Source organism: Aquila chrysaetos, chromosome 13 (genome assembly GCF_900496995.4).
Source record: "Aquila chrysaetos chrysaetos chromosome 13, bAquChr1.4, whole genome shotgun sequence".
NCBI classification, from domain to species: Eukaryota; Metazoa; Chordata; class Aves; order Accipitriformes; family Accipitridae; genus Aquila; species Aquila chrysaetos.
In genome coordinates, this window is record NC_044016.1 from 39,838,447 (window position 1) to 39,860,737 (window position 22,291).

General features: G+C 40.7%; 1 protein-coding gene across 4 annotated transcripts in view; it reads left to right on the plus strand.

Moving 5' to 3' along the window:
• The window catches only part of LRRTM4 (leucine rich repeat transmembrane neuronal 4), a 342,097-nt gene that overhangs the window by 114,137 nt on the left and 205,669 nt on the right, over nucleotides 1–22,291 (plus strand). For 2 of the 4 annotated variants that reach the window (XR_003926398.2, XM_030035903.2), the window contains 2 exons: nucleotides 823–1,041; nucleotides 3,133–4,679. Coding sequence is in view for 2 of the 4 variants with exons in the window: in XM_030035903.2 (XP_029891763.1) it covers nucleotides 1,038–1,041; nucleotides 3,133–4,679 (1,551 nt within the window). In the remaining 2 variants the exon portion in view is untranslated. Of the gene's footprint in view, nucleotides 1–330; nucleotides 570–822; nucleotides 1,042–3,132; nucleotides 4,729–22,291 lie in introns of those variants that run through there. The other 2 variants (XR_003926399.2, XM_030035904.1) reach the window with 2 other exon arrangements.

The window sequence follows — 22,291 nt, forward strand, 5'->3', positions numbered from 1 at the left end:
ACAGTTTAGAATTTGCCCAAGAAAAATATGCAGGTCAGGTGGATTAGAAAAAGATCAGGTTGCCAGATACCCAGGGAACAGGTGTTTTGTTTAGTGTTTTACACCGTCTGCCAGAAAATCCACAATATAAACATTTAATAATCTAGGGAAGGCAAAGGTGTCCGGGAAGGGATGACGGTGGGCAAGGCAATACTGTGTCTTTAATTTTCTTCTCTGAAGGAAGAAAGTCTGCATAGCAATGACAGGATCACTTGTTCATGCCTTTAATGTGTGATCTGTTTTCTCCAGTGGAGGGCACTCAGTGTATCACAAACTAGAACATTAGCACCAACAAGCTCCAAAGCATCATCACTCTCTGGAAAGCCTTCTGAATTAGACAAGAGCTGCCTCTCAGCACAGCTACAAAACACTTTAAACCTGACCAGCTAAATGGATAAACCTATCCCGCATAGCTTTTAAACTGGGGTCTTGCACAGCACAGGAGGCCTGCCTGCTTCAGGAACTGGGAAGCTGGAGGATGGATTGCTGTGTCTGGGAATGGCAAAAGGCAGCAGCATGAGAAAGGCTAGGTACCGGGAAAGATTTTTTTATTTCTCTCAGAGAAGTTGGTTTACCTTCATCGTCTGCTATAGCTTTTACTTGCAGATTGCCACTTAACGCTGATGGTTCTCTGATGACTTACACAATGGCTCTCAGAGCTTAGAGTCCCTCCCTACCCCCCCACACGCTCCCCCCCCATCCTTCGTCCTGTCTTCCCCACCCCCAACCCCTTCCCTATCCTTTCCCTTCCTCATCCCCAAAATTCTTGCTTGTCCTCTCTAGGGAACTTTGTGTGGGTTACTGGCATGCACGCTGGATGGCGGTGATGTGAGTGGCAACCGTGCTGTGACATGAAGATTCTGATGGTTTAAGAAAAGAGACCAGTTTTAAAAAGAGAGAGAGAGAGAGAGAGAGGCAAAGGGAAAGCAAAAAAAGGAAAGAGAGAGAAGAAAACAGCTGGAGAAAGGAAAAGGAGGACGTTTGTTGGTGACAAAAGGATGGGTAAGTGAACTTTTCTTGTTTGTTTGTTAGCACAGCTGCAGCTGTATAGTATATTTTTCAGTTGGATTATTAGCTGTTCGAGAGGGGGAAACAGTCTAAACAGCAGCAGCGCATTCCTTTGCCAGGTGACTCACTGTACTTGCTATTGTATTTTTAGATCATGTATTCCCACACACACACGCACATACACACCTTTCCTCCTGCAGTGGTTTTATATGTAATTAATCTGTAAATGCGTGCACCAAGTTAAGGACTGTAGAGAGTACGTTCGCTGTCTGTGCAACCCACCCACACACCTGCACACGTATAGATAAGTACATGTATGCATGAGGCACGCTGACACAAAATTTCTTCTGGGTTTATATTCATATTCGATGAGCCTGTAGTGGTATTATTCAGGCTGTCAGAGAGGACTGTTAACACTTTGCAGTATGTGGGAAGCAAAGGGGAGGGGGTGATTTTCTTGTATAGGTGGTTTTGAAAAGGCTTGTTTGGTCTTTGAAAAGATACCCCTAATATTGCTGCTAGATTTCCAGCAGTCATTTGCCAGTCTTATTTTTTCAAGTGTGACAGGTTTATTTCCCTCCTTCCTTCCCCCCCCAACCCCCAAGTCTGTAACAGCCAGAACATATTTCTAGCTGGCTGCTGCTGGCACATAGGCAGTAGGAAAAGATGAGGATTTAAATTAAAAATCTAACAATTAAAGTGAAAGGCAGAGACACATAGTCAGGGGCATTTTAGATTAGGAATTATTTTGCAGATTGCCCCTTGGTTTAAAATTGGATTAAATAACTGCAGCACAGGGTTGGTTTTGTGTGTGTGACAAATAATAAAGTAATTATTTATAGAGGAGATACCGGCCCTTAAAATATTTCCTGTTGGAAGAATGCATTTTAATTCTTAGCAAGATTGCAACTCTGGACAGAGGCACCAGTCCTAAAATTATTACAGGCTAAGGAAAGCATGCGTATGTATGTTGGGTTTTCTGACAACCCCTCCACCCCCTTTCATAATTATTCAAAGAATGTGGAAAATGTGCCTGTCCTCACATAACAGCACTGCTACTATATGATAAATTTGACATCTCAAATGCAGAATCTTAAAATCAGTAGAGCTGTAGAAGAGAGAGGGGATTTGAAATAGAAATATATCCCTTTAAACTTTCTGTGTTTTGCTGCTCCTAAGGCAGTGTTTATACGTAAGTATTTGTGTGTATTATTTTTACAGAGTATATAATGTACGTACAAAATAATAAATGCTTAGGTATTCACAGCTGCATGTAGATAACTTTAAATGAATATGTGTTAAGACTATGATTCATTTGAAAGAAATATGTCTCTACTGTTATCGTGGTTTTGGGGTCCCATACTAGTGTCATACGGTATACTTCTCTATAGGGTTGAACTTTGTTTCCGTGCATCTATTTATGTATTTTAGGGACATAAAGATAATGAGTAAACCTACTTAAACCTACTCTTAAAAACAAATCACTCGGTGCAAAAAGTAAAGCCTTTACTTAGTGTCTAATTTTACAATAAACACGTTTTAAAGATGGATCAAACTTAATGACAGGTAGATTTCTCACTTTTTGCAGTAATTTTTGGAGGAATTGGACTTGCAATTGCTTCTATTAAGGAACACGTTTAGCAGCACGTAAATACCAGAAGCTTTGGCTCATTTCCTTTCCAGCACTATGGAGCATTCAGCACAGTGACTTGACAAATATGTTTATTGTTAAAACCTCAGCATCTAGCGATAAGGATATACCAGCTACACTGAGAGATGATGTACAGGAGAAAAGCAAATAGAGAACAGGCTCTTGGTCCTTCTAAGGGATCATAAATCACACAAAAGTAATTGAATAACAAGAGTAGTACTGGTGATGGTGCGGGGTAGGAGAGATGGCAAGCCAGAAACTCAAAGGACAAGAATTTGCACAACAAAAAGTGCAAGACAGGAGGCAAACAGGTTGTCTTCAAAATCCGCTGCTTCACTAATGCTTTATTAGAAACCCCATTGACGTTAGTAATCTGTTGGCGATTTATCTTAATAGCTTTACAATGCACATTTGTTTTCTCTTTAATATTGTAGGTTTCCATTTAATTAAGCAGCTGAGAGGCATGAGTGTGTTGTTAGTGCTACTTCCTATGGTGCTGTTTGTTATGCTTGCGGGGGCTCAGCGAGCTTGCCCCAAGAACTGCAGATGCGATGGCAAGATTGTGTACTGCGAATCTCATGCATTCAGAGACATCCCTCAGAATATTTCTGGAGGGTCTCAAGGCTTATCGTTACGCTACAACAGCATTCAGAAGCTTAAATCAAATCAGTTTGCGGGCCTGAATCAGCTCATATGGCTTTATCTTGACCATAATTACATCAGCTCCGTGGATGAGGATGCATTTCAGGGGATCCGCAGGCTGAAGGAATTAATTCTAAGCTCCAACAAAATTACCCATCTGCACAACAAAACATTTCACCCAGTCCCCAACCTCCGCAATCTGGACCTCTCTTACAACAAGTTGCAGGTGTTGCAGTCTGAGCAGTTCAAGGGCCTTCGTAAACTCTTGATCTTGCATTTGCGGTCTAACTCGCTGAAAACGGTGCCGATCCGAGTTTTCCAAGACTGCCGAAACCTCGACTTTCTGGATTTGGGCTACAACCGCCTGCGGAGCTTATCCCGTAATGCTTTCGCTGGCCTTTTGAAGTTGACAGAGCTCCACTTGGAGCACAACCAGTTTTCTAAGATCAATTTTGCCCACTTTCCACGCCTCTTCAACCTTCGCTCGATTTATTTGCAGTGGAATAGGATCCGGTCTATTAGCCAAGGGTTAACGTGGACTTGGAGTTCCTTGCACAACTTGGATTTATCAGGAAATGACATTACAGGGATAGAGCCTGGGACCTTCCAGTGCCTCCCCAACCTGCAAAAGCTGAACCTGGATTCCAACAAACTCACCAACATCTCTCAGGAGACCATCAATACGTGGATCTCGCTCATCTCCATCACTCTGTCCGGAAATATGTGGGAATGTACTCGAAGCATTTGCCCTCTGTTTACTTGGCTTAAGAATTTCAAGGGAAATAAAGAGAGCACTATGATATGTGCAGGCCCTAAACACATCCAGGGTGAAAAAGTGAGCGATGCTGTGGAAACATATAATATCTGTGCTGAAATCCAGGTGGTGGTTACTGAGAGATCGTACCAGCCACCCAAAACCCCCCCGAGACCTGTCTTCATTCCTAAACCTACCATTTCCAAACTTGAAAGCAATCAGCCGACGTCTGTTATGCCAAGCCCTTCTGCAGACCTCCCAACACCTGGAGTGGAACCAGAGTATGAGCACGTTTCCTTTCACAAAATAATCGCTGGGAGCGTGGCCCTCTTTCTTTCCGTGGCCATGATTTTGTTGGTTATCTACGTGTCGTGGAAGCGCTATCCAGCCAGCATGAAACAGCTCCAGCAGCACTCTCTCATGAAGAGGCGCAGGAAAAAGGCCCGAGAGTCTGAAAGGCAAATGAACTCCCCTTTACAGGAGTATTACGTGGACTACAAGCCAACAAACTCTGAGACCATGGATGTATCGGTTAATGGATCTGGGCCCTGCACGTATACCATCTCTGGCTCCAGGGAATGTGAGGTATGAACCATGATCCTCCTAAAACCATTTCAGCTGCTGGGAAGGCGAGGTAAATGTTTGAAGCTCTTGAGGTGTCTCTAAACGCTAGAAAGATTAATGAGATTCTTTTGCTTTTGGGTTTGCTCAGTATGAAAGCTTATCTCATTAAATAACAACACTCAGGGAAGTGATGGTGATTATTTTGAATAATTCAGACTTATAAAAAAAATAGATGAAGTCGAAGTAAACAACTATGATAAAGGCATGTGGAGTGTTGTTCTCCTGTTTGCACCCATTTTATTAGCAGTGGCTACAAGAGAGTCTCTTTTTTAATGTAATGGTAGAAACAAAGGAGTTTAAGAACCTTTTCTGTTTTAAAAATAAATACAGAAACCCCTTTACTCCAGACCCCATGCCAATTCTTGAGGGGTTTATGGCCTATTTAAAGATAATGCCAAAGATTTTCTGCGTTATCTGTCTGGTTCACAAGTAAGCCAGGGGACAACAGGACTGCAGCATCACCTTGGAGTTAGGCACTTAGGTGTTTTCCTGGAGAAGCAGGAACACACAAGCTGCCTTACTAGCTCTTCTGAACTTGAGCCTTGTAAAGGCCCCAAGTCAAACAGGACATTTGCAAATATCTGGATTGGCAGAGGGGGATTCTTGAGGGTTTTTTATTCATTTTAGTGATCGGTGAAGGCTTAGCTTGAGAGACGACTCTACTGGAGTCAAGAGCTTCACGTGCTTAAGGCCGTGTTATGATTTTGACTCAGCAACATGGGAAATAAAAATAGGAAAAGCTCTCAGTGCTTCTTTTGTCTGTTGTTCAGCTTTGGCAAGAAAATACTGTGGTTTTTTCATTGCCGTATTGTCAATGACTCTATTAATGCGTATGTAAGAAATGTTTTTACTTGTGACTGCCATTGCTTATTTATATCTGGTAAGGAGGATTTGCACAATTACATTTCAGTACTTGTTACTTAATCCTGCACGTGATGTGGTATTAGGGGACTACGGTTGATTTCGCTTCCTTGGTTGTGGACATCCTACCTGGGAGTGCTTAATGTGCCTGTTGAAATTTGTTCATCTCCATTTATGCAAATTGGATTTGACTATGGTAGATTTTGACCAATGTCTTTGACAGCCAGGTAGCATGAAAGGTGTGTTAAAAGTTCAGCAGTGTTGAGCAGGCTGCAGTTCTAGGATCCTGATTTTTTTAATAAGTGGATGTTTTCACTTTCTGACAATAGGGCATCTTTAAGATATTTCATATTTTGCACCTGAATTCCCTACCTGATTTTGGACCATGGAGCTAAGGGGAAGGAAGAAAAAAAAGGGTATGTTTTGGGGTTGCTTTCTCTGGAGCAGTGTTGTCTTCAAAAAAGAAAACCACCTGTCATACCCTTGTCATTTCTACCAGTACCATGTGAATGAAGGTGTGGGTTGGGTTTTTTTCCTGCTAGTATACAAAGAAAGTAAGTGATGCTAACAAAGTTATTTTGATTTTCACTGGCTGTCACAAGGAGCATTAATTTGACCTGAAAGGCTGTCTCCTCTTCATGCCCAAGTTTAACACCACTGAAGTTTCATTAGCTTGAATAAAATGTTGTTTAATTTACACCAAGATGATATGGAAGACAGCTGAATCTGCACGCCATAACTGAAAGTGCATGTAATGAAACCATAATCTGTAACAGAATTTGGATCACGATCGTAGTGCACAGAAGACAGGGAATATGTGATGTTGTTTGGGAGAAATTTGGATAATTTGGTTTATTGCAGATAAATAAAAAGTTGAAGAGTTCTCCCAGGTCTGTAACAGAAGGTCAATGTAGCATAATTTCTTCCTGTTGATGTCAATTGTTACACACAGCCTTAAACACAAGGGGACCCCAGTTCATCTGGTTTCCAGGTGCTATCGCACTACCAGAACAGTTTTATTCCGCTACTCTGTTCAGGTTAAGCTGCTGCGCAACTTTGCAGAACTCAAACTGTTTATCGTGTTGTCTGTGGGATTCTTGGTTACGGTGTAAATCAGAAAGACTGTACTGAACATGATAGTGCTGTCCCAGGCTGTGACTGGTAGAAAGTACACTCTGTATTTGCGCGGTGATTTAGTATGCCTTGGCTATTAGTACAGAAGACTTCAGGAGACAGAAAGCAGCAGATCATTGAAGGCACATGTAGCAACCATAAGCACCCACTGAAATACTATCTTCAGCTTGGATTTAACATTCTTCGTCTCCATAGCTACAAGGTTCCACTTGCAAAAGGATAGATATGCACTGTACAGTACTTAAAAATGGTAAGAAAAAAAATCCTTATAGTGTCTTCAGCAGTGGAAAGGTTTTATGTTTGGGGAGGAAAAAAAGAAAATGGAACATCTTGTTATTTACTAATTTACCCAGATATACATACTTATGGGAAAACTATTATTTTGTACAAGTGAGACATAGCTCGGGCCCGTCTTCCTGTTGGTCTGACTTGCTCATTCACTGTGCTCAGACTGAGGTTTCTCCCAAAAAGGACCACTTAGAGTGGAGAAGAGTGTTTGGTTATCAAAATGAAGGCAGGCAACCTTTCAGAATTCATTGCTTATGAGTTTACTGATTGTACTTTTTTCAGTAATATTTTTCAAATGATTGTCTGCTTTCAAACGTCTACTCCCACACATGCTTGTAAGGAGCTACAGTGTCCAAAAATTGTGTGCCTTTCAGGAAAGACATAATGGCTTAGTTCCATTTCAACCTGGGGAAGATGCCTGAGCATACTCTGTTGCTGGTACTTGGGTCGTAATGAAAGGTTTCTGAGCGTGGCCTAAGGTTGTGTAAGCGTGCCTATTAAGTTGACAGTGATGATTTTGGTTTTAGAAGTATCCAGCTCATCTCATCCATGAACCACTTGTTTTCCATGGCAGAACTGGCCTTGAAATAACAGGCTTAGATATTTATGTAGGTTCTTTTTTTCCCAGCAGCTACGCATGTGAGCAGGGATGGCGTTTGTTGTTAAGTTCAGTGAGGTTTCTAGCATATAACAAAGCAACACAGGCGTACGAGAGCTGCCCTGCATTGGGTCCTTATACTGCAAGTAGGGGAGTTGCAGATATGGTTTGTATCGCTGCTTTTTCGAGTCCATGCTTTATGAATTATTTCTTGTACTACAGAGAGAGAGCCAAAGTCAGGCTTGCTGTAAATGGGAGCAACTCTCTTGGCATCAGTGGGATTATAATCACTGACACCTGGCCTATGGTATTCTATTTAGTCTATTGGCAAGGGTTTCTAAAATAACTGGATGCTTATGATTTTGGCTCTCACCATCCAGTTAGCAGACTGCTGCTATCTCATTTTGGTATTTGCTTTGCTTTGTGCATGTGCATCTTATTCCCTCTCTCGTTCATATTTATTTGTACATTTGCTGAGGATCTGGGAGCCATAAAAAGCAATTTCATAAACCAAGCTATAATATTATGTATTTCATATGTATCGCATACAAAATATCTGTATATAGCACACTACGAAGGTATATGGGGAGAAGGAACATTGCTACAAAAATGTTTCCTTCTTTCTACTGGAAGGTTATTCATCTCCTGTTTCTCAGGCTGGCAGTTACAAAACAAACAACAACCAACCAACCAAGTGAACATCTTTTCTGTGTTAACTGAGCACAGTTGATGTGAAGCCCTTTGAGAGACGATTGACACGGACCCTGCGAGGTTACTTCTTACACTTTTGCTTCTCAATGTCTAACCATACCCCAGCGCTTGACAAACAAGCCCACCTGTTCACATACAAGTACATCTCTGCTGTTACGATGCATTGGAGTGAAAACCAGGGCGGTTGTCACTTGTATTCATACATGCTAAATCAGTCACACAAAATTATGTTCACTTTGAATTTTGCTTCCCTCCCCTCTTGCCAGTGGGAAGAAATAGATTGATAAAGGAATGCAGCATATGCAGACTTGGTGGGCTGCTGTTGACCTCCTCCTTTTGAGCCTAATTTAAAAGGAAATGTTGACATGCCACTGGTGTTTATTATTTATTTATTAAACACCATTACTGTGTTGTTTTGAACAAGATGCAAAAAGGAAGAAGAAAATAATCTCCATGCCCCAGATACTGTTCAGTCTAAGGTTCCAGTTCAGCGAGGGCATTCGTGGTTTTATAACTCAACGCTGGAAGGGCTGCCCAGGGGCTAAGCATGAGCTTGTGGGGTATTATGATCTCATGAGAGAAATAATTCAGATTGGCAGAATTTTTCTTTTTTAAGAGCAGTGATCATATTTGCTTTGATCATCAGCCTTATGTTTTCATAAGGAATACTCAGCAAGGATTTCATGGCAGAGGTGTAAGTTTGTCATAGCTTGGGGGAATGCAAAAGGAAGGTGATTCTGCAGGTAGTGCTTTACAAAGAGAAGACTATGGGAGGTGATGAGTGAGGAGTATGAGAAGCAGTAGTTGTTAAGTGGATAGCCTGCTGTCATCATTTTAGGGACAAAGTGGTGTGGTTGTTCTCCCAGTGACTCTGTTTTGGAATACGGTAGGATGGGCATTGTTAATTTAGCTTTCTTATATCCTTCTGTGCTATGGCTCCTTCTCTGCCTCTCTTTCTTCACCTCTTTGTGATTATAGATGGACCTTAAATTCTTGCTTGAGTTGTAAACTGAAGGGTGAATCAATCTAATGAAACGCTGTCATAAGCGCTATATTTGTATTGGGAGAGTAAGCAAAGGCTAAGCTGATAGCTCTTTTCCTCGGTGCAGTATATCTGTAAGAAATATGTCAGAAGTGGCTCAGAGGTGAAGTCTTTTAGGCACAGGGCCAGTGAGAGGTTTGAGGAAAAAGTAAATTTTAGAAATGTCTTCAGGATTAGGACCAAATGTAGAAATTTGCGTTTGTTACCATTCAGAAGCTTCGTTAGCCTTGCATACTTGTTACTGCAAGTATAATGTCACTATACAGAAAGTTGTGCTCTAGCAGTACTAGTGATGTAGCAATAAATGCACAGGGGCAAATTTTCCTCGGCTCAGCACTTGCAAAGCGTGAGATTTCCCAAAATGACTGCCTGTATTTCCGGAAGAAGTCAGCCAGCTGTGCATCAGCAGCAATTGAGACACTGGTTGTAAATTTGAAAAGGGAGCTGCAGAAGGATGCTGAACACTTCTGAAAGTCTTACTCAGTCCTTATTCAGGTGCCTGGGTGAGAGATTAGCTTGTCTGAAATTTGGTCTTGCGGTACAGGTGCTGCTGAGACCTTGAAAGTGATTTGCTCTGAGATAATGCAGAACATCAGTGGCAAAGGAAGAAGCTGAACCTGCATCTCCCAGATTTTCAGTTAAGCCTGGGAACTTTCCTAACCACATTTTAGGCATTACGTTTGTTCCACTAGGTCTCATCCAGAGGCTGACAGTTAATTGACAGAACTCTGAAATTGCACTGAGGATTCATAGTCTTAAACACAATGTCCAGCCGGGAGGGTAACTGATTGACTAGCAGTCCTTCTCATCACCTCTTTTTCTAATCCCCTAATTTTGCCACTTTCTAGAAACTTCGTGGTTTGAGTTACGCACAGCAAGGACTGTTCAAATGGAGAGGATGCTGCATTGTGAAAGCTTTGTACAAGAGAAGAAAATAGGAGTATTCCTATTATAATCGTTGCTCAGGCCCTATGAAGGATTCCTGTGTTGCTGGAGTTGTGACAGATGCAGTTTGCCCTCTCCATCTCTCTTTTCCTTTCTGTCACCCCTTCTTCTGCTTTTGCTCAGACTCTGTGATGTGCTGCCAGTATTTTAAGAAGGAGAAGAAAAATCGATTTTAGTCCATTATGTAGCTCATGCCAGGAGGGAGAATGCTAACAGAAAGAGCGAAGAAATCTGTTGAACCTATTCATTTGTTGTTTTTTCCTTTTAAACACACACACCAAAAAAATTTTTTAAAAAAGCCCCACGCTCTAAAAGGGGCAAACAATCTTATTAGTAAGTATCCCGCTGCCAGAAATGTTCCTTAAACTCTCCTCCAGAATAATAGAGTTGACCTGATTCTTGATGTTAAGACTGTTGCCTAAACTACACAGGCTGTTAGAGCACAGAGCTATCTGAGCTGGTCGGGGTGCTGGAAATAACCAGAGCTGCGTACGTGCTGGTTTACTCTGCTTCTTGACAGTGATGCTTCTAGGCCCGTACTCCTTTTGGCAGCCAATCTGCCCCTGGTGGAAGAGACCTATACATTTCAAAGCCTTTGGGACTACACTTAAGGTCTCGGCTGTGCAGGTGTGTTACTTCCATTGAGCTGGTCTACCTGATACGTTCAGGAGATTGCATGCTTTTCTAGCAGGAGCTGCTTGGCTCACAGGAGCGTGCAGCCCTCTATCACGCTATCCATGTTGTAAACATTTTGACACAAAAAATTCCTGTGTGATTTGTGTTTATAGCACTACTAACATCCTGGTATTTGGTCATTTCAAGCCAGGTATTTTAGGACTGAACACAGATGGGCTGCAGCAGTAAACATTTTTGACACTAATCAGCTTTTATCACATCTGCCTGTTGTGCAGCCAAATAAGCTTAGATTGCTTGTAGATCTCTCCATCTACACAAAGAGATGACTGGATCAATTCCGAGGGATTTCCTGGGAAAATCTGTTGTCTCTGTTCCTAGCTGCAAAATTCCAACTTTGCTAGAAGCCAGAGTATGCGGCGAAGGGATGGCATGAGAGGGTGTTACTTTATGGGAATATTGGCTTCTTGGGCTAATGAATTTGTTTTGTCTTTGCCTTTTTAAGTCACAAGGAAATAGAAAGCTCTTCCTGGTAGGTACATCAGTCATACTGTTGTCATGGGTGCTTGAATAGGAATTGTTCCACCTGCAAGGATGGGGAAGGCAAGAAAGGCCAGAAAATGTCGATCATCTATAATCTGTCACCATCTGGGGTATATTCTAGCTGCAGCAAAATCTCCACCATTGTTTCTTAGTTCAAGTATAGATTGATACACGCAAACCATTTTTTAAATTATTTTTGTGGTTCTTTAGATACATTTAAATGTAATTGGCTAGAGTATGAGAAGTCCATGGATGCTAGCAAGCCAGAGTCTTTCCCAAAAGCTTTGTGGTCCAAGGCTGTCTCTCTGTCAGCGGGCAACTTCCTACAGAAAATGACAGGACTTTGCAAGGATGCTAGAACTTCTCTTCTTTATTTTCTATCCTTTGTGTGGCAAAAAAGCATGGACTTTTTTGCATAGTACTTTTTATCTGAATTTCTCAGAACTCATCAGATAAGTAACATTATCCTAATTTTTACTTCCTCTGTCATGTGGATCACAATCTTAAGCAACAGCTCTTTGCTATGAAGGTTCCTGTCTTTTTTTTTTTCCTGTTCTTTCACCATCACCATTCAGTTTCCTCTGAAATATGCAACAATAAAAAGAAGAATATTTCTGGTTTTAGCCTGTGGGGAAAACTGGCATGATCAGTTTGTTTGTGATCAAAGGTGGACCGTTGATATTGTGTGCTTGTATGTGGGGTATGTGTTTTCTTTATGTGAAGACCTAAATGGAAAAGACTGACCTTAATCTTGACTTGATACAGAATTTTTAAAGTTCTTTTGTCATATATAAGTACATTGTCTTTTCTGTCTGAACGTTTCAACTGCATTGCAAAAGTGTTACATCAGGAGAAAAATTAGATGGTTGTTAAGTCACTGTGTATTAAATGTATTGTGGGAATGTGGCATGTTCTTCATTGCAACAGGCAGAGCTTAGTAATTATGTAGTGTACAAAGATCTTTTGATACATTCAGCATTGGGTGTGTGCACAATGCTTCCAACTGCATACTGATATAAATATACGTTGTAGAAAAAGCAATCTCGAGCCCCAGTTTTTGACAGACAATGGAAGAACCAGTTTTAAAGCAGGAGGTTCATTATTTTTTTCTGTGCAAACTGTGGTCAAGATTTTTTTTCTTGTATGGAAGAAGTAGGCTTTTCCTGTATGTTACTAGTGTTTTAATCCAAGTAAGAAGCAGACAATAGAAAGTGAAAGAAGGTAAGCTCAGTGTAACGGTAGTATTATTACTATGACTATTTGTGTTTGGGTAGAAGCTGACAAACCCCAAGTTTAATCACCGTATGAAAATATTGAAAGAATCATTTTGTGCCTGGGAAAATAGGACACAGCAGGTAATCTAAACAAGTGGGGCATAGAAAGAGGAAATGGAGACCTGAAGAGCGATTTACTTGCAGGAGATGAGTTGACTAGTGAGTACTGCAATCCAGGTTTTAAGAAACCTTTAGCAATATTCTGTTTATTGGATGACTCCAACTCTCAGTCTTGTGCAGTGAAAAGGCCACCCCATGTTCTGTGATTGCACTGTGCACAGGTTAAAACTCACTCCTGGGCATCAGGTCAAGGAAAGACCTATTTGGCACTGAGTACAAGCGTCAAGTTCTCCATGGGAAGGTCAGTCTCACCCTTGGTGTCTTGCACTCTCATACACCCTAACTCAATTTTTTCCAGACTTTTCCAATGTGTAGAGTAGCTTTGATGAATAGACTCGAGTTGTGTGTTTTTGCTCATTTTCAAACTCAGTTCTCATTAAAAATCAGCTTCTCCTTCTGTGTGATGGCCTCTGAAACCCCAGATGATTCTTCACTGCTCTCATCTTTCACTAACACATCCATTTGGATTATCTTTGTGCCGTGATGGATGCTCTAAAAGGAACCAACAAGGCCATCAAATTCTTGCCCTGGTTCAACTAGCATTTGTTAATGTTCTAAATCATCTTGGGCCTGAAATGTGCTACTTCTTAAATTTAGAACGATGTGATTGCCTGAAGCCTCTCCATGTGTTAATTAAATCATCATAATTGTGGTTTCTTGAGACTGACAGGTTATAAATAGTTCTTCTTTCCCCCCTCCTGCAGTAATTTGGTATGAATGACAGGCAAAACAGCTATTGTTTAAACTGTACATCTGACACCGTTCCTGTTCAGACTCCCATTTCTCTGCTATTATTTGATTGTCCTGAAATAATTGACAGTGTCATTCTTAAAGGCTAGTTAATTACTATGTAGTTCTCACATTATGTGAAGATGAGAGAAGTGATTTTTCTGGGTCATCATTATCCATTTAATTTAACAGGATGTGTATTAAAGAGTACTGAAGGTCAGGGCAGATGTTCAGTGTCTGTGTGTATACACATACACACACACACACAAAACATATGTCAGAACACACAAAACAAGTCCTAAGACTAATCCATTTTAGCAATAATTTTGCTTCCACCTATGATGTCACGTCTCATCCAAGATTTTGTGGAAATAGAAGCCTTTGTTGTTCTTAACGTCGTTTTCCTCTTGCTCCCATGTGGTAGGCGGTCACCTGGGAAGGTGTGTAATTGCTGTGCTGTAGCTGGCAAAGGGCAGAACACCTAAATAAGGTTACACATTGTTTGAAAACAAACTCTGATTACAGTTCTTTTCATTCTTAGTACCGAGAAGGAAAAAATGCTACAAATACTGAAGTTGACCAAGAGTTTGTCCGAAACTCTCTACTCGACTCTTGATCTTCCTGAGCTTCAGAGCAGCTCTGTCCCATGTGTGTGAGAATGAGGTAGAAGTGATGTTAGTGGCAAGACCCTCAGACGTGCTTTATGCATAATCCCATTAGGCAAGTATGCATTGCTCCCCTTTAATGTAGGTCTGCATGCTGTTTACAGCTCTAATTTGTGGAAGAACCTAAGGCTAGATCTTTGTCTGCTCCTCTGGATCCTCCTTGCTCTTCCAATTAGACAAAGAAACTGTACCACTTGAACTCTTGAGTATAGAGATGTGTTGTGCTGACTGGCATAATTCAGGGTTAAATAAGATTCAAGAATATATAGGAGAAAGCTTCTATGCAGGAAGCTCAACCTTTCCTTCAAAGACTGGAGGATGTCCTTCCTCCTTGTGAATTTGGAAAGCAAGGTGATCCACCAGTCAGCTCTGGCTGGGGGCCACAAGATTTAGGAACCGTTCTAAACTCTGCTGTTAATTTATTGTCTGAGCTGGGAGAGATCATTTCATTGCAAACTGTCAGACTGTCAAAAGAGAAAAGGAAAGCAAGGTCACGTTGACTTTCATTAGAATTTGAGCATTGAAACCAATCCTCAAATCTTTGAAAATTTCTCCCGTCTCGTAGTCTTTGCCCTCCCATCTACTTACACTGAAGGTCAGCTGGGGAGGATTGCCTTTCACTCTCTTCCTGCATGGTGGCTAACAGAATACGGTTGGGGCTTTAGCTACTACTTTAGCATGAAAGCAAAAAGTATTGTCTGGAGCCTTAAGGGACTCCTACTGAGTCTGTTTTGTTCCTAACATAAAAGCCAGTCTGAAGTGGTCTGCTTTGTCTTGGTGTGGTATTAGCACATGCCTATTTAGTTCTTTTAAAATGTCTATATTATATTCAGATGCAAGAGAGACTTACTTACAGCTACTCAGGTGCTTCCTTGTCCCAGTAGTTTTCTGCAGCGCAGTGAAATTGCATGATTTTAATGTAGATTTCTGATCCGTTTTTTCCCCAGCATTCTCATTTTCTTTCCCAGAGCCTCTAAATCATATGTTAGGCTTCTGGCTTAAAAAGCCCCATCAATGTCATATGCAAAGTGAAGTGGGGAAATGAAGGCAGTGTGTGTGTTTTTGCAGTTGGAGCACAAATTGTACAAATCAAAAAAGGAAGCAACCCACTGGCGATTTTGAATTATTAGAAATTTTTATTTGAAAACAAAATCTATGAGTATTTTCTTTGCTGCCTTTTCTTAGTTGAATACATTAAGAGTCCCAGTGTGCATGAAGCTTCGGCAAGCTGAGGAACTGATTAACCTTTTTCTATTTATGATTAGCTCCCAAACATTTATTATATTAGCTTTTGAGAACAGGGTCTAGACTTCTTTGTTTTTCTGTAATAGACAAGGGACTAGAATTAACGTTGCTTCAGTGTGTTTTCCACATAGGTGATAAGTCAAAGGTAGGCATAACATTTCGTATTTCACTACCTCTTCTGTCTAATGAAGATTGGAGGGGGATATTTTACCCTGATACGCATAAAAAAAAAATGAAGTGGAGAAGAGGCAGTTAGCATCTGCTTTGCCTTCTTGTATATCAAGGGCCACAAAACTTCACAAAGTTACACTTTTTATAAAACCAATAGTTTATTTTGACTAAAAAGTGCCTCTTCCAGAGAGTCGCTTGAGGACTCAGAGAGAAAACTCCACTTCTCGGGTAATTTATTCCAAAGGTTAATAACCTTCACAGTGAAAAATAACTTGTCCGGCTGTTAAAATCATTCCTTTCTCCACAATGACATGAAGTTAATCCGCGAGGATGACATATCTGAGCTGTAATGTGTGGCTGAGGATATCTGTGTCTGTGATCCAGCTCAATGAAGAGCGGTTACAAACAAAACCACAGAAGATCACGTGGAGGCTCGCACACTGAAATAGGCCCGCTCCTAGCTTTCAAGAAAATTACATTTTAATTGAATCATTACAGGAAAACATATATTAATCTAAACTGCTGAAGTAAGCAATTTTCAGCACATCTCTCCTGCTGCTGTTCCTTTCGCCCTGTTTTTGACCAGGTCCCCAGGTGCTGATCTCTAACTCGTGGTCCTGCCTTGCTCTGTGCTGGAGTCCTCCGCTGGTCTGTCGTGCAGGGACTCACTGTTCCTACATGCCGAGACCTAGAGGAGAAAAACAGAGATCTCTTATGAGATAGAATGAAGTCTGTGACAAGCTCCACATTTATTGCAATGGAACAGTGGTAACGATCTCAAGGTAATGGCATTAAAAATGCTAGTGGTTTATCATACTACGAAATACCATTTAAGGCACATGGCTAGAGCAGTGTAACAAAAGTTCGCGTTAACTCAAAAGTCACCAAAAGACTTGTGTATGCAAAAGTCACTGTTTGTAAACAAAGCTCAGTATTCTGTTACTATGTAAGATTGGTGTGAATTCTGAAAGCTGCGTTTCCTTTATTATTCAGTGTAATTTAACAAGTTGTTATATATCTGCCATCCAGCTCTAAAGGGCCTGTTTAGCTTGCTTGCTTTCAAACAGCCTGAAGAAAAGGCTCTTTCGCCCCCCTACCCCCCAAACGTGGTGGGTTTTGGCCTCAACTACATGGAATTTTATTGGTTTGTTTTTAATGAACCGCTACGGTGGGGATATGGTTGCTAATGATTTGTTCAGTTAGCTATGTACCCAGAAAAGAACAGGCTCTTGAAGGGTAGGTGTTATTCCAGAATAAGTATATTCAAGAGCTTCTGTAAATAGAGGACTTTGGTAATTGGGCTGAGGAAAAAGTGAAGGCATTTGTCAAAGATTCCAAGTCTGTCTTGTTCTGCAGAATTAACAAATGTTCCGGTTATAGGTAATAAATTAAAAATCATTGTTGAGTTCAGGAATTGTACCAGTTTTATTTCTCCCATTAATTTGGCATGATAAACTGCTGAAGATGGATTCAAAGTTGATGTCAGAAGAGTGGGGTAATTTACAAAACACTTACTGGAGCTAGCACAGCTCTCAGTTGTTTCAGCAGTCAAGAATAACTGAAATGCCATGCAGGATCAAGCTCCATTTAAAACCATCTTGTAGTACTTCTTCTGAGCTGCTTCTGTGCCCAGATCTTTCTCCCTGTCTCAATTCATCACACTGTTCTCTCCTTGAAGCACGCATCTTTCCACCTTCTACCTAGCTCTCAGCATTGCCTAAATTATACCTCAGGCATTGTGTGATACTTTGCAGTGGTATATTTCTGTCTTGATTTGGAAAGTCAGACTTAGCACCCAGCTTACTTGGGTGTCTTTTAACCTATTTTACCGTTTACAGTTGCTATAACCTTCACTGTTACTTTTTCATTAACCGTTCCTCTACTTTTGAAGAGCTACAGGTAAAGAATTTACGTGATGTATCGGATAGTTTACATATATATCCTTTGGATTGTATGCATCTGAGTGGATATATTATACTTAGTGGCTTAATTTTTAGGTACTTATTTTTTTTTCCTTGTGTGCAACTCCCACAGTGTTTCTGACATAATGGATCGTAATGTCTTATCGTTTAAAAAAGCGGCAGTTTGAGGGGAAAGTGGCAGTTGCCATCTTCTGGAAGCAGATGCCATTGATACAGTTCATGACCTTCCTTCATCAGCCGCCATAGAGCCGGTAGGCGTATTGTAGCAGCACTGCGCTAAGTATCGCTCCTATACATCACCCGCTCATTTAGGTCAGTTGTGCGGAGCGTGCGCAATTTTGGAGCACCGGCCTGTTTGCTGGGAAGCCTACAATTAAAATGGATCCCCATAGTGCAAGTCTACTGACCGTGTAAATCATAATCAAGTAATTGGGTCCTGTGACAGCAGAACGCAGCCGAGTGGCTGAAGCGAGAAGGGGAAGGGGGAGCGAGCGGGGTGGCAGGGGCCGTGGAAGGCTGCAGCCTTCGCTCCGCGCTGCGGAGGGTCGAGGGGTAGGGATGGAGCAGAGGTCAGCGGTTAAATACCGAGCGTGATTTCCTATGCTCTCCTTCACTACCAAAGCGTTGCAAGGGAAGAGGATGTTAGTCTTCTTTATACAGCAGGTAAGAGCCTGAATTTGCACGTACTGGGTTTTGTTCAGCCTTTGCAACTGGACTGCCGATTAATTTTGGGCATGCAAATTCAGGTCCCTTGTGCTTCTCTTTTGCCATCTCTAAAACGAGATGAATAAGGCTTATGTTCTCTTCCTAGGTGCTTGCAGGTCTGTATAAATGTTGAGAATTGCATTTCAAGTTTTATTTTCTTAAATTTTTATCAAGAGTTTAATTGCAGGTCATACCCTGGATAGTAGAAGTAGGGAGAAAATCATTACAGGACAACAAAAAGACAGTTTTTGTGAACATTTTCTTTTCCAGAAACATCTTGGGGGTTTTTATAACCTCATTAAAACTTGACCCTGCAAAATTGAAGGTGTTTGTTTTCAGGAAAAAAAACACCCAGCCAGCCATATCCCTAACCCAAGAATTTTTTCTTTTCTTTCTTTTTTTTTTGTTTTTTTTTTTTTTTTTTTTAAGTACTTACCTGTAAAGTTTTATCATGAATGGATGTTTCCTATGGACGCTTTCTGAATAGAAAATGCTTTTTTCACTTAAAATCAGTGACAATTTTAGTCAGGGCTGCTAAAGGTGGGAGTTAAATATGCTGACTTCTTTCTACCTCTTTTCATTACAGCAGTAGTTAGAATTCCTGTTCATGGTCAAGGTCCTACTTTGTGAGGTATCTTACAGACACAGAATGTTACTATAAAATAAATCCTTACCTGAAAGGGCTTACAATCTGTCTTTTAGTTTTAGATGTAACAACGTGTTAAATCACCACTAAGCAGAAATACCGGGGCCTGAAAGGAGAAAATATTATTCCCTTTGAAAATGTGTGAGGTGAAAAAATGGAAAAGATTTCTCTTCATTCCTAGCAAGGGTTAACTCCCTCCCTTCAGCAGGGGGATTTGTAGAGCAGTTTTAATCTTGCCTGCTATTTCAAAAAAAAAAAAAAAAAAACCTTTGAATGATTTAACTATTTAATGTTCACTGTCTCAAGTAATGATGAAATATTAATCAAAACTACCAGCATACAACTTAATTCAGCTCAAAGGAAATAAAGAGGCTTTTCTCTCTTTCCATTCCCATATATATATATATATGTAGGTATAAAATAGTAATAGCTTCATTTATAATCCGGAGTTGTCCTATTTCCTATTCATTTACTGGCATTGCTTTTAGCGTTAGGAGCAAGGTGGTTATTTGAGGTAAGTTCTGTTCCCTCTGCCGCGGCGTGCCCTCTGCAGTCCCTGCACAGACCCCTGCTGCGACAGCGGCAGTGCCTCCGCGGCAGCTCGGACGGCAGGCCAGCAGTTAGAAGGGAAAGGGAAGGGAAAAAAGATGGATGGTAAAAGCAGGCTCGGTCAAATAGTGCTTTTTGCTATGTTGAAGCACCTTTCTCAAGCAGGCAGAGCTCTTCTGGTGTCTTGATTAGTAAAGGCACAGACCCAAGGTTTGAAAGCATCGCTGATAAATCTTGCCACTGTGGTTAAAGCAGGGTGTTAACAGCCGGAGATATTTTACGTTATATATACTGGGGGGGGTGGGGGGGTGTATGTACGTGCATGTCTTAACAAAAAGCAGCAGAAGAGAAAGCTGATGTGTGCCTTAAATATATGGCTATTCTGAATGTCTAATTCACGATCAGGAATGTAATAAAAGCAATTCTTTAAGGCAAACAGTTTGTCAAGGTGACAAATCTGGCATTGAGGTTTATTATTTTGCACATAAAGTATCTTCTTAAGAATGAAGGTGTCCTAGCGACTTCACAAGTATTGCTCTGGTCTTCAAATATTGATCCAGCAATCAAATATTCAGGTGATGGGCACAGTAGAACTTCCTTCAGAGACGGATGAAGAAGAGGAAAAAAACAAAGTGATGTTCACTGAAATTTCTGCAAGTCCATAGGAAGCAGTAAGAAGAGTGCCAGAGGCTTACAGACACAGCTATATTACCTTGTAATTCAAGAAATAATATTGTCCAGGGACTCTGGCAGCGTTGGGATACAGCACAAATGATAACTTGTGAGAAAGCATAAGCAAAGGAAGTAAGGAGGTAAAATCTGTACTTGGAGAAGGTGACCGTACTGACCACGGGCTCACGCTGGCCACAGGGTCTGCGTGTCAGAGTATTAAAAATAAGAACAGCCATACAAAAATGAGCTGAAAACATAGGGCAGATTGGAAGCAGGCAGTAAGTGGAGGGGACTGGAGAGACTTCCAGCAACATTCGGAGATTTGGGGAGTGTTGTGGGCCAGTTAGTAAATATATAGTACAATTAGACTCTTGTCTCTGTTCAAGTAGAGATTCTTTCATTTGTTTGCTTAGTTCTGCCTACAAAATTGTTAGTAGCAAGATTCTGTAGAAGCTTCTTAATGGTTCTACCTCCCTATGGTATTAAAAGAATAGACATTTCTTAAACTATTTCACATACATTTCTTAATACCTTGTGATAGTAATTCATGGCTTAAGTGCAAGGTTTTGTCACCTGTGAAAGAGACTAATGCGTAATGGCCTGTTTGTATAAGTTTGGGGTTTGTCCTTTGAACTTCTAGGCAAACATTTTACAAACCTGGCTGTTTTGTAGGAAGGTCATGCGTGTTACCCTGTAGATGGGCAAAGCTTGCTGGTTTGCATACAGGTTTTTATGGGAGTGTAAATGCAGATGCAGCAAATATCTGGGCCAGCTTTATATTTTCAGAACATAGAACATGGCTTTTCAAAATTATTTTCATCCTGTTACTAGCTTTTATTTCCAAACCCGATGCTCTTGTGGAATGTTGTGATAGGAAATAATTTTGGTGACATTTTCAAAAAGCTTCTAATGTGATGTGCCCAAATGGTTTATCCCTGTCGCGGAGAGCTGAGGAACAGAGGGAATAAGTGACCTGAAGACCAGTTTTAAAGTGTGTTCCATTTAAGAACTGCAATCAGTGGGTTTCCTGCCTGGTTCTCCAGCCTCTAAACCATGTTTCTTAATAGCATAATAGCAGTAATGTTTAAGTTTTGTGTGCTTATTATCAAGGACGTGAGGTTAAATTAGCACATTCATATGTTCTTTCACCGACATACTTGAAATTATGCTGCTAAATTCCTGTTCGGTTACACCAAGGCCTCTTCGCTAACAAAGGCTCTAAAAAAAAAAAAAAAAAGGAAAAAAGTAATAAACCCAAAGGAAAATATGTTTCAGCTGGGAAGAAAAAACCCTAACCTTTTCCCTTTAGTTTTTCCCTTTAGTGTTTTTTTGTTTGTTTGTTTGTTTGTTTGTTTGTTTTTTACAGTTCACCTCTGTTGGTTGTTAATTTGAATCTCCACCGGGTGGGCAAGTAAGACAGGGTATGTGTTAGCCATATTTCAAGCTTAATATAGCAATTAATTAGTTGCTATGTGTACATTTGGTAAGAGGTTTAAAAAGTACTAGTTAATCATTGATGAATTTTAAAACAGGATAAGCACATAAATAAGAGGGCACATGTGATTTCTGATAATTTCTTACAGTGTGTATTAATTATTTATTAATTCTTCATAAGCTATTTACAAATGCATACCAGATCTGAAACATACTCAGATGAGCTGTAGTCATAAAGCAAATAAAAACTTCAGAAAACTAATGTCTATTCACAGGAACAGCAGTTCACTGATTCAGGGAAATTAGGTTGAAACATTCAGTGAACAAAACTTAGTTTATAATTGTTCATATTTGCTGCTGAGATTAAAAGTAGAGACTCTGGGACCTGTCAGTTAGCCAGTTCCCGATCTGGAAGATGGCATTTTAAAAAGTCAGCGCTGTTTTAGATGTCTCATTTTGGATGTTCTACACAATTCAGGACTTTTTAAACACAGGAGTTGTGTGGTTTGAACGACCTTGTAGTCAAAAGGCTCTCTACCTCACCGCTTAGCATGGAAACAGATGTGCCTTACTACAGGTTATTAAGTTACTCTGCTTTGGGGCACCTTCACACCAAAGAGACTTTAGTTAGAGCGAAGGTTCCAAGTCATCCAGGGGCGGACAGATGGGAGCGAGAACTCCGGCTG